Source organism: Temnothorax americanus, unplaced genomic scaffold, assembly GCF_048541705.1.
Source record: "Temnothorax americanus isolate GAGA-0224 unplaced genomic scaffold, ASM4854170v1 Scaffold108, whole genome shotgun sequence".
NCBI classification, from domain to species: Eukaryota; Metazoa; Arthropoda; class Insecta; order Hymenoptera; family Formicidae; genus Temnothorax; species Temnothorax americanus.
The window spans coordinates 319,457-345,383 of record NW_027509240.1 but is presented as its reverse complement, the minus strand read 5'-3'; the positions used below and the strand labels follow the sequence as shown (position 1 = coordinate 345,383).

Below are 25,927 nucleotides of genomic sequence, written 5' to 3'. Positions count from 1 at the left end.
CTTCTAAAGCTATAAGACAATATATTATATATGTCAAGATCATCGATATTGCAGCTCAGTCTCGTAATCTGCATTTTCACCAAACAAAGTAATAAGACGTCTATGAGATATGATTTTGCTTTTGAATTTGTCGGTGGGTACATCTATGGGATGTTCTATAGAGAGTGCGCATTGCTCGTCTAAGCATTGTTGTGACAAAATATCCTCAAATCATCCTATATTAACCTTGAATAGATCAAGATCTTACTGATATTTTCTATAGACAGCCATAAAACGTCTAAAAAAGTATGTGAAAGAGAAACAGTAACAAGACGTCTATGAGATATGACTAAGCTTTCGAATTTGTCGATGGATACATCTATGGGATGTCTTATAGAGGATATACATTGCTCGCCTATGCACTGTTTATGACAAAATATCTTCAAACCATCCTATATTAATCTTGAGTAGATCAAGGCCTTACTGATAGCTCTTATGGACTCCCATAAGACGTCTTATCCTGCCGAGACAGATATTGGACAACAACAAGATAATCCCGAGATTAATTTTGTGGTGTGTGGATATACAATATATGTATATATAATAATAGAGAACATATAATAAATGTTAAATATAATATTTTATATTTTATAAAAAAAACATTTTTAGTGATGTGTTATCTTTTTGATTCGATTTAGTTGTCGAATTGAAATCCTTATTGTTCTCTCACCTCTTACCTATTTTTATTTATTATTATTTATATTATTTTGAAGTGAATGGAATGAAATTGGTACGACTAATATTACACAAATTTATATATCTAAGGAAAAAATAGTACATAATTGTTTTATTAATATTTCTTTTAGTCAAAAAATACTTTTAAATACGATAATTTTTATTCAAATATGATAATTTGGCTACACATGCGATAAACACCCTTTTTGAATCTGGGAACGCTAGCGCCAAGATAACACGGATACGAGCACTTGCTGTAGGTTGCGTTTGGAGAATGTTATTAACGCTGATAGCATCATTCCATCTTCGTCACTCACTAAAAGTTGAACAAAGATAGAGCGACGCTGTTTAACACTAATAGCGTCTCCTCAAAACGCATCCATAGGCCGGTATTCATAGTCAGTTCTTATATTTAAGAGCATTTTAAGTACAATCTTAAGATGTCATTAACCAATCACAGAGCCATATTAGCATCTTAAGATATTACTTAAGACGGTCTTGAAATGAGATCTGATTATGAATACCGGCCATAGTGTGCGCTGGCGCCGGCGCGCGGCCGTGCACCAACGGCTAACGGACAGCCAGCAGGCCAGCCACTTCTCTCTCCTTTCATTCCCCACCTTTCTTCTAGCAGCGTGTTGTTCATTTTCCGTTCTGGTGTTTACTTGTTTTTACGAGTAGATTTTGGACGGTTTGTACAGATTTTGTGAGTCGAACGACGTTAGTGTAAGATACGCAATAGTTTGTGTTTCCCGCCTTTCTCGTTTGACCTGAAGTTTCCGTCGTAGCGGCGTGCGCGGCGATTGCCTGTCGGCTATTGGCTATATGTCTAGTACCGACTATTCGCGCAACCTGATTGGTTGGGAGCGGTGCGAGCGTCAGCCTCAAGCGCGGTCGTCGGGCGGCGGTCGTTGTTCGAGAGATTCCGTCGAGAAGTTTCCAAGACCAAACGTGTATAACCGATCGTCCGTTTTCCCGCGTTTTTCTGTGCGCTATCCCGTAGTCGTTGCGTTCCGCTGTACTACATTACGAATAAACCGAGTGATACAGTACTTCGTTGGCGGTCATTGTGCCCGTTCCATCTCTTCTTTTCCCGTCCTTTGCCTTCTGTCTTATACGAGAGGTCTGCTCGTCAATACTTTCGTCTTCGCCGTTTCCGTTTCCGTTACCTACGACCTTTCCGGTGCAATTCGCGGCTAGTAAGCTCAAACAAGAGCCTTACATTAGCATTTATTTTTGGAGAGTGGAGAATAAAAACAACTTTAATAGCCAAGGGGCTATTATTGTAATAGCTTATTACACGTTGAATTGAGGTAAGTCATTGTAAAAAATATATATTTTTGCTACGCATTTTTTCATTAAATTTACGTTCCACAACTCAACGAGGAAAATTTTACGCAGTAATATCCCAAGGAGCGCCAATGCGCGTATAATGTGCTTTTAATGCGCGTACAATTGCATTGGCTCCAAAACCACATTAATTGTGTGTTCAAAATGCGCGCATTCAAATGCGTACTTAATGCGTAATTAATGCAAATTGAGCATTTGGTTAAATAAATGACTAGTTTTATAAAATAATTAAATGAGTAGCTGACTCATTATAAAACATTTAAATTTTTAAGTTTTTTTAATTTTGTATGTTTTGCAATTTTACACACTTTGAGATATATTATAGTCATCAGGAATATCAGGATTTCAGACTTGTGAACCTTAAATTTTTCTTACAAAAAAGTTGCAAGTCGATTGGCTATCGCATAACTTTTAACCAATCAACAAATGCAACGTTTCTGAAAATCAGAATTTTGGCATATGTTTCTCTTACGAATGAATTCAAGAATCGAGGCTCGTATCACGCATGCGTCTTGTGTGTATGTAGAGGGGAGAAACGCCGTCAGGCCGTTAGGCTGAAATCCCATGGTGCGGAATGGAAGTGCGGAATAGAAAATGCGTCATAGACACAGCCAATCAGAGCTATGCCGCAGTGTTTACGATTTTTTCTGCATGCGTTCGTGGCGCAGTTGCGTTAAAGATTTGCATCATAGAGCCATAACCTTAGTATTTAATCGGAGCATTAGAGTTCTCATTCATTAAAACTTTAATAGACTCTTCAACCATCATTATTTTGGTTTCCGTATTCACACACAACAGTTTTAGCAAAAAACGTCAACAATACTGTATAGCGTGTATGAACGAGACCAACAGTACTGTGCCGAGGTTGCATCACGCATTCCGCAAGTCTTTGACCGTACTGTTCACATGGTGCAGAAAAATGACCAAAAATGCGTCAATGCAGTTCAAAAATTTAAAAATATTGTTTTCAACTTTTTTATATTCAATATAAAATTTTATTTAATGTTATATTAATAATTATTATTGCTATTACAAAGATTATTTTTTATAAAAACGTTTGAATTATTTTAATAAAATGTTTATTATATCAATTATTTTCATTCCGGATGCGTCATTGCTCGTCTATGACGCACCATGTGCACAGGGCGGGAGACATTTGCAGAATGCGTTGACGCGGCATAGCTCTGATTGGCTGTGTCTATGACGCATTCTCTATTCCGCACTTCTATTCCGCACCATGGGATTTCAGCCTTAGGCCGCGTGTTGTATTGGCTTCTGCACACAGGACGCGGAAACGCTTGCCGCGCGGCAAGAAGCGACGCGGTAGCCAATAAACTTTTGGTTCTTACGGAAAAACAACACGTTGATTGGCTACCGCGTCGCTTCTTGCCGCGCGGCAAGCGTTTCCACGTCTTGTGTGCAGGAGCCATTAGCCAGTCAGCCAGTCTAGCGGCATTGCGACAGAAGTGACAGAACGTTCATCAGTCGGCGGTTTATAGGTTATTGCATTGAACAGCTGGCCGCATTAATCTTCTCCCGAAGACGTGCCAAAAAAGGAAGAAGAAGTTAAATTGATCAAAGCAGACATGAAGCCGGTTGAAAAAAGGTTAGAATTTACAGTTAAACGGCCCATCCACGTACGAGTTTAGCTCGCAAGTCCGACTCGGCGAGCTTGATTTGCGAGTCGGACTCGAATTTTTCACCACACATGAAAGGAAAATGTGTGAACTTGGCTCGTCTGACGCCGAGTCCGGCTCGTGACATCTTACCCACGAACAAATAGAAACAGAGCCGAGCCGAACTTGCGAGCCAAACTCGTACGTGACGTGGATGGGCCGCTAAGTGTAATAACATATATTATCGGTTAAATTTAGAAAAAGATCATGTCTAAAGGAATTCAGTACAAAAAACGTTCATAACACATCAGTACATAACACGTTGTTATGATAAGTGCTGACCGTGAATTTATAAAGGTTATATACGAGTTAAACTTTAAACGTCTTAGAGCCAGTTCCACAAACGTCGGTTAACTCTTAACCTCAAGTTAACTTATCCTTTGTTTCTTTCTAACGTCCCCCTTAGAAAGAAAAGAGACGAAGAGTAAGTTAACCTAAGGTTAAGAGTTAACCGACGTTTGTGGAACTGGCCCTTAAACGTATGCACGAAGTGTCAATATTTGTAAGACTTGAGACACAAGAATATTGTTTTAAAATTATAATTATATCAGCTATTCTGCTTAGGCCTTAACCCGTTAGTATTTAAGATTTCGTAATTTAATGCGTTATAAACGTTCTTGTGCAAAGACCCTAATGGTAACGAAATAGAACATATTGCTTCAAGTTTAATCGATAATTTTTCTCGATTCATAATTGTATTTTCTGTTCCCTCTCTTTGAAAGAGATAGGCTGTCATTTTATTTTGCGGAGTTATAGCTATAAGGCATAAACATTATATTTGCTCATAAAATGTTACAACAGAAAAATTTTATATGTAACAGTATCAAAATTTGTTGTAAGAAATACATCTGGTAAGTTTCCTAATTTCAAGGATGACCTCATTTTCAGTGCGAATCAGCATCTATAAAGAAGCGAGCTCTTAGAACAGCTAAAAAGCAAGTGGATAGGTTAATGTTCGCAATGGATCACAATGTAATTGAAGATGCTGAAGATGTACTAATACACGATAGTGATGATGCTGGCTTATCAGTCAATCAAATTTATGATTTTGATATTAATGATAGCATCAATCATGACATTGATGATAATGACAATGACGATTTCCATAGTTCAAGTGAAGATTCAGAGAATGAAAATGAAGGTGATGGTGGTGATTGTAGTAATACTTGTAATAATGAATTCAGTAGCAATGACAGTCAAGAAGATTTGCCACTTGGTATGTTGTTGGCTCAGTGGAGTGTTAAGCATCAAATAACTTTAAAAGCGACCTCTGATCTGTTGAATATATTAAGACAATATCACCTTGAGTTACCAAAAACAGCAGGGACACTTCGTATGACAAGTAAGCGCAAAGTACACGTGAAAGAGCTTACAAACGGTCAATATGTTCACCTAGATTTTTTGAAAAAAATGAGAAAACTGAAAAAAAAATAGAGTAGTGAATAGTATTGAATTTCTGAATGTTGGCCTATAACAGCCAGATGTGTACAGTTTAATACTGAACCTTTTCCTGTTGGAATTTTCTATGGAACTAGCAAGCCTAATCCTTTGGAAATGTATCTTGAAGATATAATTAATGAACTTAAAAAAGTGCAACAGACTGGCATTGATTTGAATGGAATGCATTTTACTGTAAAGTTTAGGTTTATTTGTGATGCTCCTGCTCGTGCATATCTGAAATGTATTAAAGGACATAATTCTCTTTATGGTTGTGAGAAGTGTGAACAAGAAGGGAGAAGTGACGATTATCATACAATTTACAATACTTCATGTGGCACACTTAGAACTGATGAATCATTCCATAATAAACGTGATAGTGATCATCATAATGGTAATTTTTCTTTAGACGTTGAGTTAGGAATTGGATGTATTACAGCTTTTCCCTTGGATCCAATGCATTTGATTGACCTTGGAGTAGTCAGAAGACTTTTAAAATTTCTTATGTCAAAGGGTAAAGTAACTACAAGGCTTAGTGGTGCAAGCATTTTGTTATTGAATAATCTTATAGACAATGTGTCATCTTGTTTACCTACTGAATTTGTGAGAAAAGTTAGATCTTTAAAATTTTTTGCCAAATGGAAAGCTACTGATTGCCGTCAGCTTCTCTTACATATTGGTCCAGTTGTTTTCCGTTCTATTCTAATGTTACGTCCAACCCCGGGATTAAGATGTGAAAATCTGGAAAGCAAGGAAAAGGCTAGCCAGAGGGGTCGGGGGAAGGGAGGACGCAGCCAGGTACTTACAAATGTCGCTCGCAGGTACGCGCTCGGAGACGCGTGGCGCGAGCCGAACGCACTTTTATGACTCAGAAAGGGTCAACGTCTGTAAAGACCTTAGGACGCCTTTCATGAGCGGTGCGATCGTCGGTCCTTTTTCGAGTCAGAGAATTTAATCCCTTTAACTCAGGATCGGACCTCGTGCGATTTCGAGAGGTGGAGGAGTAGGGTTAGAGGTTTTTTAGTTATAAATCTCAATGCAGTTTGAAATTAACATTTAACGTAAGCTAAACATTTTATTACAATAATATATTCTATTACAATAATATAAGCTAGGTGAACAATAAATAAGAATTAAGCAGATAAACTGAATATAAGTGTGAATGTCGGATATGTGTGTAGCGTGTGTAGATTCTTCTCGGGTGGTACATAAGTGCGGGGAGGATTTTTAAGGGAAAACCTATTTGGGAATGGCCATTCTGCCCGCCATTATCACAATTATTTAAGGAATGAAGTTACATAAATTTAGCTAAATGTAAGAGTGCGTGTAGTGTGTGTTAAACTAAAATTAAGTCACAATTAAAACAAATATATGGAGGTGTTTGCGGGGTGATACAAGAATTTATGAATGGAAAGTAAGGATACCGCCATTGAAATAAAATTAAATTAGTTGTAGGGGTGCGGTGTGTGTATTAAAACAAATAATTAGTCAAGAGTAATCATCTCGGGAACGACTACTTCCTCGTGGTCGAGAGTCGAGGCGGTCGAGGAGGTCGGGGACGGACTTCGGGAAGAGGAGGGGGAATCGGGAGGTTCTAGGAAGCGGACTGGATCGGGGTTAACGGGGACCACGCGAGGCAAGACCACGCGAAACGGACCCACACGGCAAATAGGGCGATGTTCGACTAATGGGCGGGAGGGTAGGACGACTGGGCGATAGGGCTGAATGGTAGTGGGACAATCCTGGTTTGAACAGCCAGGTTCTTTCGTAGAAACTACTAGGGGCGGTGGGGTGGCGAGTCGCGGAGGACTGGCGTTGAGCCGCTCCCGGGGGAGTTCGACCTCCCGTCGCGCCCGCTTGTTCTGGCGATTTCGGTGTCGCCTAATTGTGCGGAGATTCGGTCCCAGGGCTTTCGGGTCCACTAAAAATATTTACTTATTTTTAGTCAATCTCTCTCGGACCCGGTCGGAAGCGAACAAAAGGAAATCGTCGAACTTAGGGGGGGGGGAAGGTCAGTGGACAGTCTGGGCCCACGACAACGACGAGACGCCGGGAGCCAAGTCAGGCCTGCCACAACGCCAACGACCGCTGGGAACTCGATGCCTACACTAACCGACCCACGAGCATAAGCTCAGGGAGGTCAGTGGACCAGCTGAGTCCACGACAGCGGCGAGACGCCGGGAGGCAAGTCAGGCCCACGACAACGCCAACGACCGCTGGGAACCTGATGTATACACTGACCGGCCCCAAATATATAATGACCTTCCGAGGGACCGATAATCGATAGACCGTTTAAGAAGGGGGGGGGGCAATAACGCGGAAAAAGCAGGATCAAGAAATTTACGGGACTTACTACTTGATGAGTTCAAAACGAATGGGTTTCTTCTGGGTGTCGCTGGTGGATGAGTCGGAGCGACTGAAGTGGTGCTGGATGTTTTGCACAGACTCTAAGTGCGAAATCGTGACTCGAAAACGGAAGAGATCACGATTATATTGCCGAAATGCAGACTAAATCTTCAGAGGCTTGAAGAGACTGAGAAGTTTTTTTTGAGCGTGGCGTGTCGCAATCTCGGGGTTTATATAGGAAAATGTAGGGAATGGAAGGGGTGGTTTTCATGTGGGGTGTGTCTGGTTTATTGTTTAAAGAATTTCGGGTTGGCGGGATGTTTCTAATTTTGTTTAACGGATTTTTTTATTGGTTGAGATGTTCCTCACCCAAGAGGTAGATTCTTAAGTTTTCGCCTATCCTGGGAAGCTAGAGACGGTTATCGATTTTTGCGGTTTTTCATTGGTGAGCCCCCCTCTTGGCCTCCACTGTCTTATTGGGGGTGTAACCCATCGGTTCTTTCCAGTGACGCATTTGTTTTTCGGCTATCTCCGATTTCCTTTTTTATTAGGGTTCCTTACTTATCTCGCGACCCTGTGTCTATGTTGACAGACGATCGATACTTCTAAATTTTAAGTGCAGTTTTATTGCAAACAGAAACTTCCGCCACGTGCTCTTAAGATTTCTAAAACCACGTATTAGGTTTTGTTTCTGTTTGTCGGAACATCGCACGGCCAGTTTTGAGTGAGTCGCGAGATATAATACAGATCCCCATCATCCCTCGTCTCAAGTTAAGGCTCCTTCCTGCGCGTTGTATCGCCGGATTTATAGTTATGAGCCAGACGAGGTTGACAAGAATCTGGTCACTATATTCCCCGTCTGTTAGTAATTTATCATCTGAGAGGTTGCTTTTAGTTGCCCAAGCAAATAGGTAGTTTGATCATAAAAAAAAAGGAATGCGAGGAGATCTAACCTCACCCCGATCGATAACCGTCCGTACTTGGCTTGTTTATTCTAATCTTAGGGCTATCTTAGGCGCATAAGGATTCCCGCGAAAAAGGGATATCGTGGAGTCTGCAGGACGTAACACCCCCCGCCTTAGACAAATGTTGGGGGTGTGTAACACAACATTTGCGGATTAATTGATTAAGGAACGATTTCCGTTTTTCGCAAGCTTCTTGGTCCCCTTTTTTTTCAAAGGGTTCGTTCTTGGTTTCTGCTTAGAGAAGGAGGAAAGAAAAAGGCAACCACCATAGCCCCTTCCTTTATTTTTTCGTCCTTCTGGTTTTGTGCTGTTGCCTGCATGGGCATGTATTAGATTATTTTAGATCAAGGTTTTTAGAAAATGGTAATTCCGATTTACATGCCCATTCAGACGCACGAGGGATATTTATTATATACGCATACAAATATATAATTTGATATGTATATATATATATATTTTTTTTTTCTGAATTTAATAATGTTTTTGTATTATTTGCAACACGCAAGATTTCATTTCATGTGAGGCTGTCTTTCCTTTCTTTAACGGGGCAATAACTGTGCCCTTACTACCTAGAGTGGATTATCCACGTGGCTGTCGCGTCCGTCCCGAGACGTCCCCTTTTTTTTTGCAGTTTTTCAACCGACTCGTACGGCAGCCCCAAAACTCCTTGTTTTTGTATGCCTTGCCGGCTTGCTGACAGATTTTAATGTATTTGTGATATATCGCAGGTTTAATACTTGCCATTTAATTATAGCTGGATTGTTATGTACTCGTCTGGCTGGGCATGGTATCCTAATGGATTAGCCCACCGAGGACGATGAGGGGCTAGCAGTCTTTCGTCTAGCAGTTGCTTTGTATAACAATGATGGCAAGTTACGATAAATAGATGAAATTCTCAAACGGAATAACTCATCGGGGTGCCGTTGGTAGTCGGCACATTTTTATTTAATTTTATTAAATGATTCAAGGGGGGAATGTGCCGGAGCTTCGTACTTATTTGACAGTCAGGTGGCTACTATTTTTATGCTACTCATGCTGTGCCCCTTTTTTTATTATTATTATTATTGTCATTATGTATATACATATAATTTAGAAAGGAAAGCATCCTCACGCTATTTTTCATCTTAAGAAAAAGGGTATATGGTGTAACTTAATCTAGATTATAAAAAATAGGAAAAATAAAAGATTAGTATTGTGAGTAAATAACATAAAAATAAAATTTTATTACAAGTTATAGGGTTGGAGTTATAAAATAAGACTTATAAAAATGTACGTAAAACATATGGTGATAAAAGGATGATGGAGAAAAACCTGTTAGGATTTATAAAATTAAAACTATGATTAGGACTAATATGTTGAATACTACGTAAATATTTGACAATAAGAGACGATAAAATTAAATGTCTAAAGTTATTCGCTAGAGCGAGCCTCAAAATTAATAACAAAGAAATGATTACGCAAAAGAAAGGTTACAAAAAGGCTCGCTGTATTTTATTCGCTGGGATTCTCTGTTTTTACAAATGGATGGAGGAGAGAATCCCTGGGATGGCCACCACCTCTTCGAATTCGCTGTGCTGGGCACATCCCATTTGCACGAGCAATTCCGCCAGATCTTGCGTCTCGTCTTCGCTCTCGGGCCTCGCTCGGAAATTGATGATGGCGGCCTCGTCCTTGACCGCCCGCCGGATCCTTATCCATCCCTCTCTTTTCTCGACCAGGCGTTTTGTTAGGGCGATGGACCTACGGGACCATCGCGTCCTTCCTTCGAGTGGTTGGAGGTGGGCTAGACCACAGGGGATGGCCTGCCATTTAAACTGGCGGAAGCGATCCTCGAGGATGTAGACCTCGAACATAGGCCGCTGGACGGCGCGGCCCCAGTCTCTGAGGGCAACCGTTACTCGGTCCCCTCTTTCAACTCGGAGCACGAAGCCCCTCTGCCACCGTCTTCCTTCACGAACGGCGACCTCCGTTTCGGGTACGATCTGGTCGGGTGGGAGGTGGAGGAACTCGCTCTTCCGATTCATCCTTCGCGTTAGATCCTCGATGAGCTCGTCGAGGTCCTCACGCCCACCGTTGAGGTGGACCCATAGGAAAGTGGGGGAGTCCACCCGGATCACCTTTACCCCGAGCGGGCCGCGGCTCAACAGACTGGTGTTGATGCATTTAATCTCCATATTTCCGGCTACAAGGAATTTGTTGTTAAAATATCTGCATGTCGCAGCATGCGATTATAGGGGCGGTGATAGATTTTTTTTTTCTTTTTTTATTGCTACCCTTTGAGTTCAAAGGTGTAAGTGGAAGTTTCTTTCAAAGGGAGGAGGGGATAAGAGTGTTCAGGTTTTTTGTTCATTGACCCGACAGGTTGGACATTTGCCTGCCATTCAAGATCGTGGAGTGGTGCGCTAGCTGACGTTCCTTGTTCCGGATCGTCTTTCGGAGCCGGAGTATTGGCACTTTTGGTTTTAGGCCTTCCCTGTCCTAAGTGCAATAAAAGCTGAGTTAACGAGTCCCATATCGCCCCTATTAGATATATCGACCACCCATATACTGTATGAAGAGCATATCCATGTACAAGTGTATCTAATATCAATTTAATGCCTCTTGCAAATAAATATATTCCAAGTAGGCCAGCGCTAATATTGCCAAAGATTAAAAATTTGCTCCAGAAATTTTCCCAAGCTGAAATCGCAATTTTTTTGATTGAAGCTTCATCGAATAAATTGGAAATTGATCCTCCACGCAACACGGTTGATTGTCCCATTAGTCCTCTTGCTATGGTGTTGAGGACGGCGGGTCTCTCAGCGGGAAACATTATGTGGTCCTTTAGATCTTCTAAATCCTTTTGTGTATATATGCCGCTAGTAGCAAGTGCTCCGGGGTTAACGTATTTCCAGGTAGGTTTAGTCGTGGGTTTTATGACGGTGGGGGCCAGTGTTTCCACAGGTCTTGGCATAATTTTATACCACGAGTCTCCAAGAAGATACATGGGAGGTGCAAGTGAATTGCAATTGATCTGTGTTCCCTGCCGCAATAGTATGTGTGTTTTGGGTGTTAAGAAGTATGTCTCATTGTTAAACATTACTGGTAGTTGTTCATAACATTCTTGAGCGTGAATTATTTTTACTTCTACTGGAACGCATTTTATTATGTGAATTACTTCGCCTGCTAAAAGAGCCATATATCCGGGTCCCTTCATAAAGTGGTAGGCGAAGATATCGGGGGATCGTGTAGCTATAGCTAAAGCGTTATGGATCATTTTTGACTCGAGATCGCATTGTTGTAATAAGATGTTTCTGTATAGTTGATTAACTTGACCACGGATGTGCTTTTCTACGTAGACAAATTTTGAATTCATATAAGTGAAAAGATCGAGATTGGCTACACGGCCGGTACGTTTAGGGATGTCTATTTCGGGTAAGGTCTCCCAAATTACCAATTTTGGATGTTCGGTTCGAATGAGCGTGTATCCACATGCTGAGTATCTACCAGTGCTGGTTAATGCAAAGACAGTGTTTTCAGCCTTTACAGTATAAGCATTTTGAGAGTGTTCATTTGCGTGGTCGATCACCTTTTCTGCATACCCTTTGTACAAGGTGCTATATGAGGTGAATTTACAGGAGTTGTCAGGTATAGGATCCCAAAAGGTGTTTCCTCCTTCTATGTCGGTGCATTTGGTGGTACTAAAATCACAGACCACACCTGATCTGAGATGTATACGGTTAGTGCTCAACTTAACGTTGGCGATGTAATCTTGCAGGGTGATCTTGACAGTCGCTTGTACGAGGACATTCGTCCATGCTCCGTAAAGATCTGTGTAAGATCCTCCGGAACATTTTCCGTCGGCGTCCACAATGCCAGTTAAGGTCGCGGGACGACTGGTGGTTTCATTAGGTTTTAATGCCATTATATAAGTTCCCTTAAATTCGAGTGTTCCATAGGTATGCATTCGTATACACGCTTCCTTAGATACCTCGTGTATATACGCATATTTCCCATTGAGAACTTCTGAGTTGTGAGAAAACATTCCACATTTTTTAATTGAGCGATCGATTTCGACCTTGCATTGTATCACCTTTACAGATTCGAATTCATTGAGCTGCATTAGGTGTATGAAGACTTGGCTGGATGTGACCTTCGGTAGCGGAATATCGCATTCTTCAACGTTTACTAGTGATAGAGTAGTAAGATTTGCCGAAGCGGACCCACAATCATATCCTATTATTCCGTGAGTGTGGCGTATCCATATGGTTATTATTAATATTGCGGTTATTCCTTTAATCCGGGTATCCATCTGAAATTTATATGACCTTACTGAGTTGTTTTTGTAGTTTGGAATATTTTCCCCCTCTTTTTTTATTTTTTTATATTTTTTTTATTGTTTATTTATTTATTTATTTATTTATTTATTTATTTTCGTTAACTGGTTTGATATGAGAAATTCGCAATCGGTTAGGGTGTACAACTCGACTATTTTTCTTGATTCTGATTTTCACGTTGTTTTTATTTAGTATTTCTAGGACTTCGTGAGGTCCAGTATATTGATCTCCAAATTTACCTGGCTTAGGCCCTTTTAGCAAAAACACGTGGTCTCCGGGTTTAAAGGTTCGAGGGTTAATTTTTTTGTCGTAGTGTCTCTTGGATTTGAACTTAGCTTCGACGACGTTTTCACGAGCGTTCGTCTGTATTGTGTGAAGTTGTGTGACGAGATTTATTAAGTACTCGCTGTAATTAGCTAATTTATCTTCTAGAGCCAGAGGTTCGTTTGATGGAATTCTCGCTATTTTACCGAAAACTAATTCATACGGAGTATGTTTCGTTGCTTCGTGTATACTGGTATTATAATTAAACATTGCTAGGCTGGTCCATCTATCCCACTGTTTTTGTTCGTTTGCGTATTGTTTAAGGTATTCTCCTAATGCATGATGTGATCTTTCTAACGATCCGTTTGATTGAGGGTGAAAGGCCGTCGTGCGAAATTTGCGAATTCTGAATATTTTAGCAATCTTTTTCATTAAATCGCTTATAAAATTTCTTCCTTGGTCGGTTAATATTGCTTTAGGTGCCCCTAATACACAAATGAATCTGTCCACGAAGGCTTCCGCTATTGTTTCAGAAGTTTGGTCTGGTAGGGGTACTCCCATGCAAAATTTAGTTAATTGATCTTGTAAAGTTAAAATATATTCATTGCCTCTCTCGGTTTTGGGCAGAGGTCCTACGATGTCCATTGCTACCTTATCGAAAGAAGATCCTGGAGTGTCAGTAATTATCATAGGCTGTTTAGTCTTTACTCGCACCAATTTTTTCAATTGACATTGTAAACATTGTTGTATGTATTGTTGAACGTCGGCTTTTAAGTTTTCCCAGTAATATTTATGCTTAATTCTATGATAAGTTTTTGTAACGCCTCGATGTCCTCCGGTAGGCGAACAGTGGATTTCACCGATTATAATAGAACGGAGATCCTTAGGAGGATATTTAATTAATCCGTTACATATAATTAGTTTGGTTGCCGAATTAGTAAAAGTTAATTGTAAAACGGATTTTATGTTATTCCATGGTACATTATTGACAGTATCTGTCTTTGCAATGCTGAGTGTCTCTAGATTTAGTCTGTCGGCGACTTCTTGTAAGTTTTTTATGACTGCAGCAATTTGCGTTAGGGTCATTGTTGGGCCTTCCCGTTGTCCTTCACTGATGGGTAGTGCTATATGGTAATATTTTTTATACCTTACGGCCTTTGCTTTACCTAAAGTAAGCGGGCTTAGTCGTGGGATTTCGTTTCGTTCGAATAACTTTTGTGCTCCGGAATCTAATGGTTTTCCACTAGTGTCGACAAAGTATGTCAAATTGTCTTTACGTAAAAACAGCAAATCGCGTGTTTCTACTATATTACCTTTGAGTGTTTGATCATCAATAACAGTAGGTTTTATTTGTGGATTTTTATTTTCATTAGCGGGGACGTTAAATTTGCTAGATTTGTTTTCCTTATCGACTATTTCGTTATCTTTAATGTCACTTTCTTTGTCTGGCGGGTCGTTTCTTCCTTCTATTTTTTTGATTTCATCTCCCTGATCTTGTGTTCTTTCTTGCTGGTCATGTATATTTTTTGCTGTCTGGCTTCGAGTTTGTATTCTATTATATTTTAGAGGGTCGTGAGTTAATGTCTTTTCTACAATTTTCGGTTTCGGGGGTTCACGCAGTTCTTCCTGCGTAAAAGATATAGAATCTGTATTCTCATCAGGTGAATCCTCGTTAGGTAGTAATTCTTCCATTTTTTCATCATCTGAGAGGTATAGATTGAAATCCTCGTCCTCCTCTTCCTCATCAGATTCTTCTAACATTTTAGAAATTGTCTCTGCATCTTTGGGATCGTTCGGATTTAAAAGTTTTTTATGATTAATTACGTTGCAGTCTGCTTCTTCGAAATTTACCGGATTTCTTGACAAAGCGTCAGCGTTAACATTAGTTTTTCCTGCCTTGTATTCTACATCATAATCATATTCTGCTAACTTTAATCTCCAGCGGAGAATTCTCATATTTGCATCTTGGGCATTTTTAAACCAAAGTAAAGGCTTATGGTCTGTGACTAATGTAAATTTCCGCCCGTATAAGTATGGTCGGAAATGTTTAACACAGTATATTATTGCTAATGCTTCTTTCTCGTATGTATCGTATTTTGTTTCATTGTCGGTTAAAGTTCGTGATGCGTATGCTATTGGTCGGTCTTTATTTATTTCTCCTTGTGATAAAATGCCTCCTACGGCAATTCCAGAAGCGTCGGTAGTTAAAATGAAAGGTTTTGAAAAATCAGGATATTGCAAAACTGGTTCTTGGCACAATTCCTGTTTTAATATTTCGAAAGATTTTTCTTGAACAGATGTCCAATCAAAAGGCATATTGTTTTTTAATAGGTTCGTCAAAGGTTTAGCTAATTTTGAAAAGTTTGGTATAAATCTTCTGTAATATCCTGCTAACCCAAGAAATTGTTTAATATTTTTCGGAGTTTTTGGCCTAGGAAAGTGTCTCACGGCTTCTAATTTTCTTGGATCGGGTTTAATTCCATCGCTACTTATTATGTGTCCTAAATATGTTACCTCGGTTTTTAAAAATTCGCATTTATCGGGCTGTAGTTTTAAATTAGCTTGGCGGAGCCGTTCCATTACTAAATTATACCTTCTTTCGTGTTCTTCTAATGTAGGAGCGGAAATAATAATATCATCCATATAAATGAATACGCCTTCTATTCCTGTTAATATTAGATCCATTAGTCGCTGGAAGGTAGCGGGGGCATTCTTTAACCCGAAAGGCATTCTTTCGAATTCATAGTGACCATTAGGAGTCGTAAATGCGGTTTTATGGCTATCTGCGGGGTCCATTTCTATTTGGTGAAACCCAGAGGCAAGATCACATACTGTGAAATACTTTGCATTGCCTAACTGGTCGATAATTTCGACAATGTTCGGTAATGGGTAGGCATCGCCCATGGTTTTTTCATTTACGCCTCGGAAATCTAGTACCACTCTCCAACGTTTGTTTCCCTTTGAATCTTCCTTTTTTGGCACTATCCAAATGGGTGTATTGTAAGGTGACTGAGAAGGTTTTATGATCCCTGCCTCGAGCAGTTCCTTTACTTGCTTATTTATTTCTTCTTTGTGGATTTGCGGAAATCTATACTGTCGAGTATTTATAGGTCGATCATCTGTTGTCTGTATTTGATGTCGCAGTACATGAGTTGCTGTTAATTTTTCTCCGGGAATATGAAATCGATCTTGACTATTTCTTATGAGTTTCATAACGCTTTTCCTTTCTTCGTTATTTAAATGCTCTAATCGTAGCAATCTTGTAATTTCCGTAAGCCTATATTCTATAGGTTCTCCGGATGATACGAAACATTCGCGTAAAATAACGTCATTAGTTGGTGCTTCTAATATTAGCTGATGTTGCTTTGATTTACGTTGGTTCTGGAAATTTTTCATTATTTCCTGGAATCGAGCTTGTGCGCATGCCAAGGTTTTTGAAGACGGTTTACTTTTTCTGTTAAATTCATAAATTTTTTTCATATTAGGATTATATGATTTTACTCTTCTCATAAGTTCTGCAATAGTAACCTGAGAGGTATTGTTTTTATTATTATCATTTTTTATGGGTATTCCAACCCTTGGAAATATTATTTTTTCCACTTGATTTAAGGAGCTCTTACCTTTTGGCTCTCTTAAACAAAATTCTGTCGTATTACGTAGTGAGGTTTGGTTACTTCCCTCCTCGCAATCGACGGGAGTAGAATATACCAGAGGAGTCTGGAAACTTGCCTCTGCAATTCTAGGATTATTTAAATCTTCTGGAGAGGTTTGGTAACTTCCCCCTCCAGAGATTTGGGAATTATTTAATATTTCAGGAGGGGTCTGGTAACTTCCTCCTCCAAGATTTTTATCACTTAATAATTCAGGGGGGGTTTGGTTACTTCCCCTTCCATGAATTTCAGAATCATTTATATCAGGAGAGGTTTGGTAACTTCCCCCTCCAAGGATTTCAGAATCATTTATATCAGGAGGGGTTTGGTAACTTCCCCCCCCAAGGATTTGGGAGTCTAGCATTTCGGGGGAGGTTTGGAAACCTTCCTCTCGAGTATCTAGATCGAAATTTTCATTTATTTTTTCATTTTCTCTTATAATTTTATTCTCGATTTTTTTCTTAAATTCGTTTTCTCTTACTTTATTTTGGTTTTTATTTATAAACTCGTCCTTATTTAACCTTGCATGATCGTTATTTTTTATTCCTTCTTCACTCGTTCCATGGGACGTTTTGCAAATTTGCGTAATTCCCTCTTGGTTGTTTTGCGCCTCTATATCCGATTCGTGTTCGTCGAATAATTCATTTAGTGGTTGGAGGCGTAGGATTGGTACCTGAACTTCCACTTCTTCGTCTAAAGTACTTATGACTTTTACATACGCCTTTCCGGAATTGTGTTTTACTATGGAATTTCCCAGATAAATCCCGTGGGTTATTTTTAATTTCGGCAGATATCCTATTTTTATTTCCGGGTTTTCTATCCTTACATAAAATAAGGATTCTGACCGCGGACATGCCGTAATGGTTTCCGGTGAAAAGAAAGGTATATTAAATCCTGATACATTTAGACATCCTTTCGCGTAATCTATCATTGAGGAAGTCTGTTCAAAGAAATCGTTACCTAATATCCCGGCTTGTGGAATTGGCAAATCATTTGATACTACGTTAAAAATTACTGGTTTTTCAAAGAGTGGTATAATAACCTCTCCGAGCGTATAAACTGGGTATTCGTTTATACCGCTTAATTGCAAAAGTTTATTGTGATTGACGACATTGCTATTTGATAAAAATTTTTCTTTAATTAAGTTCGGGCCAGAGCCGGTATCCAGCATAAGGGTGACGTGTAAGATCGGTTCACCGAAATCTACCTGAATGGTCGGCACGCGTCGGTGTTTATCGAGGTTTACGGTTACGGGTCGTATCTCTATTGTTTCTTTGTCTATTGGGTCTTCTGAGATGTCGATGGGTGTGAGATCCGTTCGGACCCCTGCTGCACACCCGACTTTGAGGGGCCATTGGAGTTTTCCTGATTAATAATTGCTTGCCTGCGATTATTGCTCGCGATTCTCAATTCGCAGTTTTCAAGGAGATGCCCTTCTCCTTTACAATAGCGACAAAATAATGAATTTTTGGCTGTTACATTTGACTCCATCTTAGCTTGGCAATTTCTAGCAATGTGTCCGAAATTATTGCAAATTTGGCAAACGATTTTTGATTTGTTTTCTGTATCACGTTGTTCATTCTGTTTCTTCCAACAATTGTTAGCTGAATGACCCGGTCTATCGCACCACTGACAAATTATCAAAACCTTATTCTGATTGTTAATATTCTGATTATTGTTTGCCCTACATGTTTTAGCGTCGTGACCGGATTTAGAACACAATTGACATATAAGATGACTTCCTTGGACTATGTTAACAGGGCGTTGGACTTGAGGGTCGCGGAGCCGACATTTGTCGGCGCTATGTCCACGTTTTTTACAAATCTGACATATCAAAATCTCTGTTCCCAAAGCAGTTTTATTATGTAATTGTTGGGGAGGTTGAGTTAGTTTTCTACAATTAGATGCCGTGTGTCCCTCTTTAGAACAGATCTGACAGATTCCGAGAGATCGCCCAGCAATTACTGGTTTATTTGATATGCTACTCGGTCCCTGTCGTAAATCTGTCATCTCGTGTAGCTCTCTCTCTATCCGTAATGCGTCGGCCACGGTTCCCTGGACGTCTAAATTTCTCGTTACTCTTTGCTCGATCTCCGGGTTTAATCCTCTAATAAAACATTTGCACATATCTCTTTCTAAAGATGCTTTAATATTTTGACCGGGAAGGGCATTTCCCGAATTTTTATGGGCTTCTAATATTTGTTTGCCTAATAGCTTTACTCGATTTGCATATGTAACGACGTCTTCTTCATTTTTTTGATATATGTGGCCTAGTTCTCCTTGCAACTGATAAATATTTTTAGCCGCCCCGTAAACTTGTTCTAAGTATTTTGTTAAAGAAGCTACTGTGTCGAAATCCTGGTCCTGTATTGTACGGCGAGCTTCGCCTATGATTCGGGTTCTGATTATTTTAGTAAATTGGGATTCTGCCTCATTGGGCAGCATGGCTTTTGCTTCTTCGCATCCTTCGATAAAGTATGTTAACGGAATATTTTTTCCGTCAAAGAAAGGAACGGCCTCTACCGCGTATTTCAGACTAGCAAAAGGGCTAGCGTGCGCCATTGTTCCTGCGATGCTTATGAAAGAATTATATTCGACTGGCCGTCCAGGTAATATTGTTTTATCCGCGGAATCGTCGGGAACGTGAAGGGTAAAATCGGATGTATTAGTTATATTTTGTTTGTCCTCCGCAATCTCGCCAACGTTTGGGGTGAAAAGTTGTCTAGGTGCTGATTTAATGTTAGGAAAAGGAGTGGATGTGTATGGTGTAGAACTAACGGGTACAATTTTGCCTTGATTCTCTATGGCTTGTTTATACAATTCATCAACTTCGGCTTTATCAGATTTAGACCTCGTACTCATTACCACTCTCGAAAAATCGCACTTATAATCCCGGACGAGCCCCCAATTTTTAAGTTCTGTTACGTCCAACCCCGGGATTAAGATGTGAAAATCTGGAAAGCAAGGAAAAGGCTAGCCAGAGGGGTCGGGGGAAGGGAGGACGCAGCCAGGTACTTACAAATGTCGCTCGCAGGTACGCGCTCGGAGACGCGTGGCGCGAGCCGAACGCACTTTTATGACTCAGAAAGGGTCAACGTCTGTAAAGACCTTAGGACGCCTTTCATGAGCGGTGCGATCGTCGGTCCTTTTTCGAGTCAGAGAATTTAATCCCTTTAACTCAGGATCGGACCTCGTGCGATTTCGAGAGGTGGAGGAGTAGGGTTAGAGGTTTTTTAGTTATAAATCTCAATGCAGTTTGAAATTAACATTTAACGTAAGCTAAACATTTTATTACAATAATATATTCTATTACAATAATATAAGCTAGGTGAACAATAAATAAGAATTAAGCAGATAAACTGAATATAAGTGTGAATGTCGGATATGTGTGTAGCGTGTGTAGATTCTTCTCGGGTGGTACATAAGTGCGGGGAGGATTTTTAAGGGAAAACCTATTTGGGAATGGCCATTCTGCCCGCCATTATCACAATTATTTAAGGAATGAAGTTACATAAATTTAGCTAAATGTAAGAGTGCGTGTAGTGTGTGTTAAACTAAAATTAAGTCACAATTAAAACAAATATATGGAGGTGTTTGCGGGGTGATACAAGAATTTATGAATGGAAAATAAGGATACCGCCATTGAAATAAAATTAAATTAGTTGTAGGGGTGCGGTGTGTGTATTAAAACAAATAATTAGTCAAGAGTAATCATCTCGGGAACGACTACTTCCTCGTGGTCGAGAGTCGAGGCGGTCGAGGAGGTCGGGGACGGACTTCGGGAAGAGGAGGGGGAATCGGGAGGTTCTAGGAAGCGGACTGGATCGGGGTTAACGGGGACCACGCGAGGCAAGACCACGCGAAACGGACCCACACGGCAAATAGGGCGATGTTCGACTAATGGGCGGGAGGGTAGGACGACTGGGCGATAGGGCTGAATGGTAGTGGGACAATCCTGGTTTGAACAGCCAGGTTCTTTCGTAGAAACTACTAGGGGCGGTGGGGTGGCGAGTCGCGGAGGACTGGCGTTGAGCCGCTCCCGGGGGAGTTCGACCTCCCGTCGCGCCCGCTTGTTCTGGCGATTTCGGTGTCGCCTAATTGTGCGGAGATTCGGTCCCAGGGCTTTCGGGTCCACTAAAAATATTTACTTATTCTTAGTCAATCTCTCTCGGACCCGGTCGGAAGCGAACAAAAGGAAATCGTCGAACTTAGGGGGGGGGGAAGGTCAGTGGACAGTCTGGGCCCACGACAACGACGAGACGCCGGGAGCCAAGTCAGGCCTGCCACAACGCCAACGACCGCTGGGAACTCGATGCCTACACTAACCGACCCACGAGCATAAGCTCAGGGAGGTCAGTGGACCAGCTGAGTCCACGACAGCGGCGAGACGCCGGGAGGCAAGTCAGGCCCACGACAACGCCAACGACCGCTGGGAACCTGATGTATACACTGACCGGCCCCAAATATATAATGACCTTCCGAGGGACCGATAATCGATAGACCGTTTAAGAAGGGGGGGGGCAATAACGCGGAAAAAGCAGGATCAAGAAATTTACGGGACTTACTACTTGATGAGTTCAAAACGAATGGGTTTCTTCTGGGTGTCGCTGGTGGATGAGTCGGAGCGACTGAAGTGGTGCTGGATGTTTTGCACAGACTCTAAGTGCGAAATCGTGACTCGAAAACGGAAGAGATCACGATTATATTGCCGAAATGCAGACTAAATCTTCAGAGGCTTGAAGAGACTGAGAAGTTTTTGAGCGTGGCGTGTCGCAATCTCGGGGTTTATATAGGAAAATGTAGGGAATGGAAGGGGTGGTTTTCATGTGGGGTGTGTCTGGTTTATTGTTTAAAGAATTTCGGGTTGGCGGGATGTTTCTAATTTTGTTTAACGGATTTTTTTTATTGGTTGAGATGTTCCTCACCCAAGAGGTAGATTCTTAAGTTTTCGCCTATCCTGGGAAGCTAGAGACGGTTATCGATTTTTGCGGTTTTTCATTGGTGAGCCCCCCTCTTGGCCTCCACTGTCTTATTGGGGGTGTAACCCATCGGTTCTTTCCAGTGACGCATTTGTTTTTCGGCTATCTCCGATTTCCTTTTTTATTAGGGTTCCTTACTTATCTCGCGACCCTGTGTCTATGTTGACAGACGATCGATACTTCTAAATTTTAAGTGCAGTTTTATTGCAAACAGAAACTTCCGCCACGTGCTCTTAAGATTTCTAAAACCACGTATTAGGTTTTGTTTCTGTTTGTCGGAACATCGCACGGCCAGTTTTGAGTGAGTCGCGAGATATAATACAGATCCCCATCATCCCTCGTCTCAAGTTAAGGCTCCTTCCTGCGCGTTGTATCGCCGGATTTATAGTTATGAGCCAGACGAGGTTGACAAGAATCTGGTCACTATATTCCCCGTCTGTTAGTAATTTATCATCTGAGAGGTTGCTTTTAGTTGCCCAAGCAAATAGGTAGTTTGATCATAAAAAAAAAGGAATGCGAGGAGATCTAACCTCACCCCGATCGATAACCGTCCGTACTTGGCTTGTTTATTCTAATCTTAGGGCTATCTTAGGCGCATAAGGATTCCCGCGAAAAAGGGATATCGTGGAGTCTGCAGGACGTAACACTAAATACTAATGTGTATAAATTTTTCTGCTATTACATTATGGTATTTTCATAATGTGCAATAAGAAACTTATCCAGTTATTTCTACATGACGCAGAAATATTTCTGCAACATTTTGTATCTTACAGTGCTGAAATTTTTGGACATAAATTTGTTTCCTATAATATTCATAATCTCCTGCATTTGGCTTGTGAAGTTCGGCAGCATGGTCTTCTATCGTCATTTAGTGTTTACCCCTTTGAAAATAAGCTTGGGCAAATAAAAAAGCTCGTGATGTCCACTAACCGTCCTCTACAGCAAATTAGCAAGAGACTTTCAGAACACCAAAAAATTGGAAAGTCCTGTAGCAAATCAGTAGTTCAAAGTTTGCTTCAAGAGCATCATGGAGGTCCCACAGCCAATTTAGAAAATGTGAAGAGTCAGTTTCATGTTTATAAAAGTGAAGTTTTTATTCTGAAAGACAGGAAACCAGACAATTGTGTACACCTTTGAAATGGATATCATGGTCTAATTTGTAACATTCTTCTCTGTGATGATAATGATGATATCAAGATAGTGGTACAAATATTTCAGTCATATGGTGATCTATCCAATTGAGTCGGCTAAACTTGAAGTGTATGAGGTCTGGAATCTGTCAGAACATACGGAGGTTTACGTGTTATCAGATGTACGGTACAAGTGTGTATTTCTACCAAATCAGACTAGAAGTGTAGTATTTCCTCTTCTTCATCTATTCTAGGTATTGAAAGCTAATTTAATAGTAACATTTCTTTTTAGTTATTGCTTTTTGTCTTGATTGAACGTAATATGTTAAAATATCTTTCCAATATTTCTTACTCCATTAAAATCTTCATTAAGATCTAATCTATATTATTTTGTATATTTTTTTGCAGAAAATGTTTTGTGTTGTGGATTTTCTCATGTGGCTTGATGAAGATGATAAGAATACTGGTGTAGAGCCCATGAGAAAGACTGCTATAGTACCGGAAAGTTGGCTGACTCCACAGAAAGGGAGGAGTCACTGGCCACCCTATTTTAAAAAGACCATGCTGAAAATGCCAGTTGATTCATTATGGCCTGACTATGAAATGGAAATTAAGGGCACATATGGTATTTGTATTCCTAATTTTTAAAATTCATTGCATTTTATTATTTGGTTCTATTTACAAAGTTTTTTCTAAATAATTATCCAAAGGCCAGAATGAAGCTTTCAAGAGCAGTCGAGACTGATAATTTTGAATCAGCTCCTGAATCCCAGGAAAGGACCAAACGCAAGACGAAAGTACCGAAGCGTTTGGATGAATCAAGTTCAGAACCAGATGAAAGTGATGCACGATCCTTTCTGCCATCTCCCTCCAAAATCTACCATTCTCAGAAACACAAAAAAGATATCCCCAAAGAAAATAAAAAAGTAGTAAAAAATAATCAGGATATTGAACTGGATAGACCATATAGTGGGAGTTCTAGTAGTTTGATGGATTCTTTGCCAAAGCAGAAATCTAGTAACTCGTCTTTAGAGAAGTCGCCTTCTTTACAGAACACCTCACGTATCTATATGCCTTGGAAAAAATTTACAAAACGGACTTGTTTTATGAACAAAATGGAAAACGAACAGTATAATATATCTGATGACTCTACATTACGTAGTGAAATTGAATCTTCAGCAGTTGCATCTCAAATGAATCATCCTTCTCATGACTTTGACAATGTAAATTATGAAAAACGTTCTCCGATATTCTCTAAGGCTTACAGTATGAAATATTTTAATCCAGACTCTAACTTACTGATTACTCCTTTTTTTTATGTACAGATAAACCGCCAAGTCAGTGAATCACAGCATGAGTCACCTCCAAGGAATTCGGCCAAAAGAGTACTTTTTTTTGAACGTTCACCTAGACATCACAACATCCCTCCACCAAAACACCTCAAACAACAGTATGAGAGGTCAAATAACAATACGAGAGGTAATACTAAATGCAGTCATCACTCTGGCTGGATTTTCTTCATCAAATGTTTAATAATTGTAAAATTCTCTCTTATGTGTTCCTTGCAGTAATGCCCACTCAAAGAATCCAAGGCAATGTTGAAACTCCTGCTTCCATGAGTCGCGAGCAATCATATCCGTTTGATGGTATGAGTTAGGGCCGTTTTACAATACGTCGCGAAAAATGGCAACTGCTAGTTGAAAAGTGTTATTTCTGATTGCCAGTTGTTGTCGCTAACAAAGTTAAATGTTTGTCAACTCTCTTTTGACAACCGCAACTGACAAGCACAACCGGAAATAACACTTTTCAACTAACAGTTGCCATCATTTGCGTATTGTAGAATGGCCTTTAATACTGTGAATTACTTTCATTTTTCTTGATACTTTTTTTGTATCGCAGTGTTTACTTGCAATGCATTGTAAACTATGTAGACAAAACATTTATCAAAACTTTTTTGTTTGAAATTTTTTAGGGATAAAAAGAACCTTTCAAGAAATCATTAAAAACTAAGAAAAAATTAAAGCCAAATTAAGAAATCATGACGCAATGCTGGAGAATATTCTGATACATGTAGGAAATGATGATTCTGAGCAGTTAACGAAGCCAGAAGGATGGCCAGATATCTTTCCTTTACCTGATGTTGAAGCCTTCCTGAAGTTTGAGTCTTTCCTCGAGAAAAAGATAAATTTCTCTTTTACTGTATTTTTTTAAAAACTTTTTTTGTTATTGTTTTATTCATTTTCTATGGTCTGTATCTAATATTGAACATGTTCATGCATTGCAGGTAAAATATCTTTCAATAAAGTGTTACACCTCTAATTCATGTGAAGAAATGACAAGAAATATATGCCGTTACATATTTTCTAAAGATTTGAAGAAAAAGTTTAACTGGCGTGGGACCTCCATGAAGAGTGGGCTTAAGACGACAAAAACAGGGTCACTCATATCAGGTACGTACTTATGAACTGTGCTCTAAACGATCAATTCTGTAAAGTTCGTGACTATTAAATTCAGGTTTATTTCCTGTTTGTATTCAGATGCTGTCCTCTTGAAGTACAAGTCATCAGGATTGCCCTTGGTAACAAAAACGGTTAGCACATGGCTGAGGAACAACATTACCTCAGAGGAGAAAAATAGTAGAGAACAAAATGAAAAAGAAAATGACGATGAATACAGTGATGATTGATTTTGCAGATTTTAAAGTTACACAGATTGGTATTTTTTAATTAAAAAGTTTACTTTTTTAACAAGTTATGTTTGTTATTCCAATTTATTTTAATTTTAACTGATGTTGTTTTAAAGCTGGTAGCTTTTGTGATAGTTATGACTAGCAGCAATAAGTGGTCTATTTAAAAAATAATGAAACTGATTTTTTTTTTTTCAACAACTGGTAACACTGTAAAAACGAGACTGCAGTAGATCGAGAGCTACATTCATACTCTACCTTCATTTAAATTTCAGTTTGATAACACTAACACATGTGATTCTACAGTCACCTGTATAACTGTATGTTTGAGTGATGCGTCACGAAAATGGAATACAAAAAAATCAAACAGCATTATGTAAAGCAAATTCTGTGTCAAATTTCAAGATAACATGA

General features: G+C 39.8%; 3 protein-coding genes across 3 annotated transcripts in view; 1 reads left to right on the top strand and 2 right to left on the bottom strand.

Annotated features, from left to right (window-relative positions):
• LOC143904653 (opsin, ultraviolet-sensitive) overlaps positions 1–25,927 on the bottom strand; it is a 236,224-nt gene that overhangs the window by 33,305 nt on the left and 176,992 nt on the right. The window lies entirely within an intron of this gene.
• LOC143904676 (uncharacterized) lies at positions 2,646–25,712 on the top strand. Its single transcript, XM_077419507.1, has 8 exons — positions 2,646–3,670; positions 22,916–23,081; positions 23,236–23,452; positions 23,538–24,050; positions 24,153–24,306; positions 24,396–24,473; positions 24,800–25,277; positions 25,365–25,712. Exons 3-7 carry the CDS (start codon positions 23,426–23,428, stop codon positions 24,835–24,837), a joined length of 810 nt encoding a protein of 269 aa, XP_077275633.1. The 5' UTR covers positions 2,646–3,670; positions 22,916–23,081; positions 23,236–23,425; the 3' UTR covers positions 24,838–25,277; positions 25,365–25,712.
• Positions 9,136–12,779, bottom strand: LOC143904673 (uncharacterized). The gene has a single exon (XM_077419491.1). It carries the CDS (start codon positions 12,777–12,779, stop codon positions 10,758–10,760), a length of 2,022 nt encoding a protein of 673 aa, XP_077275617.1. The 3' UTR covers positions 9,136–10,757.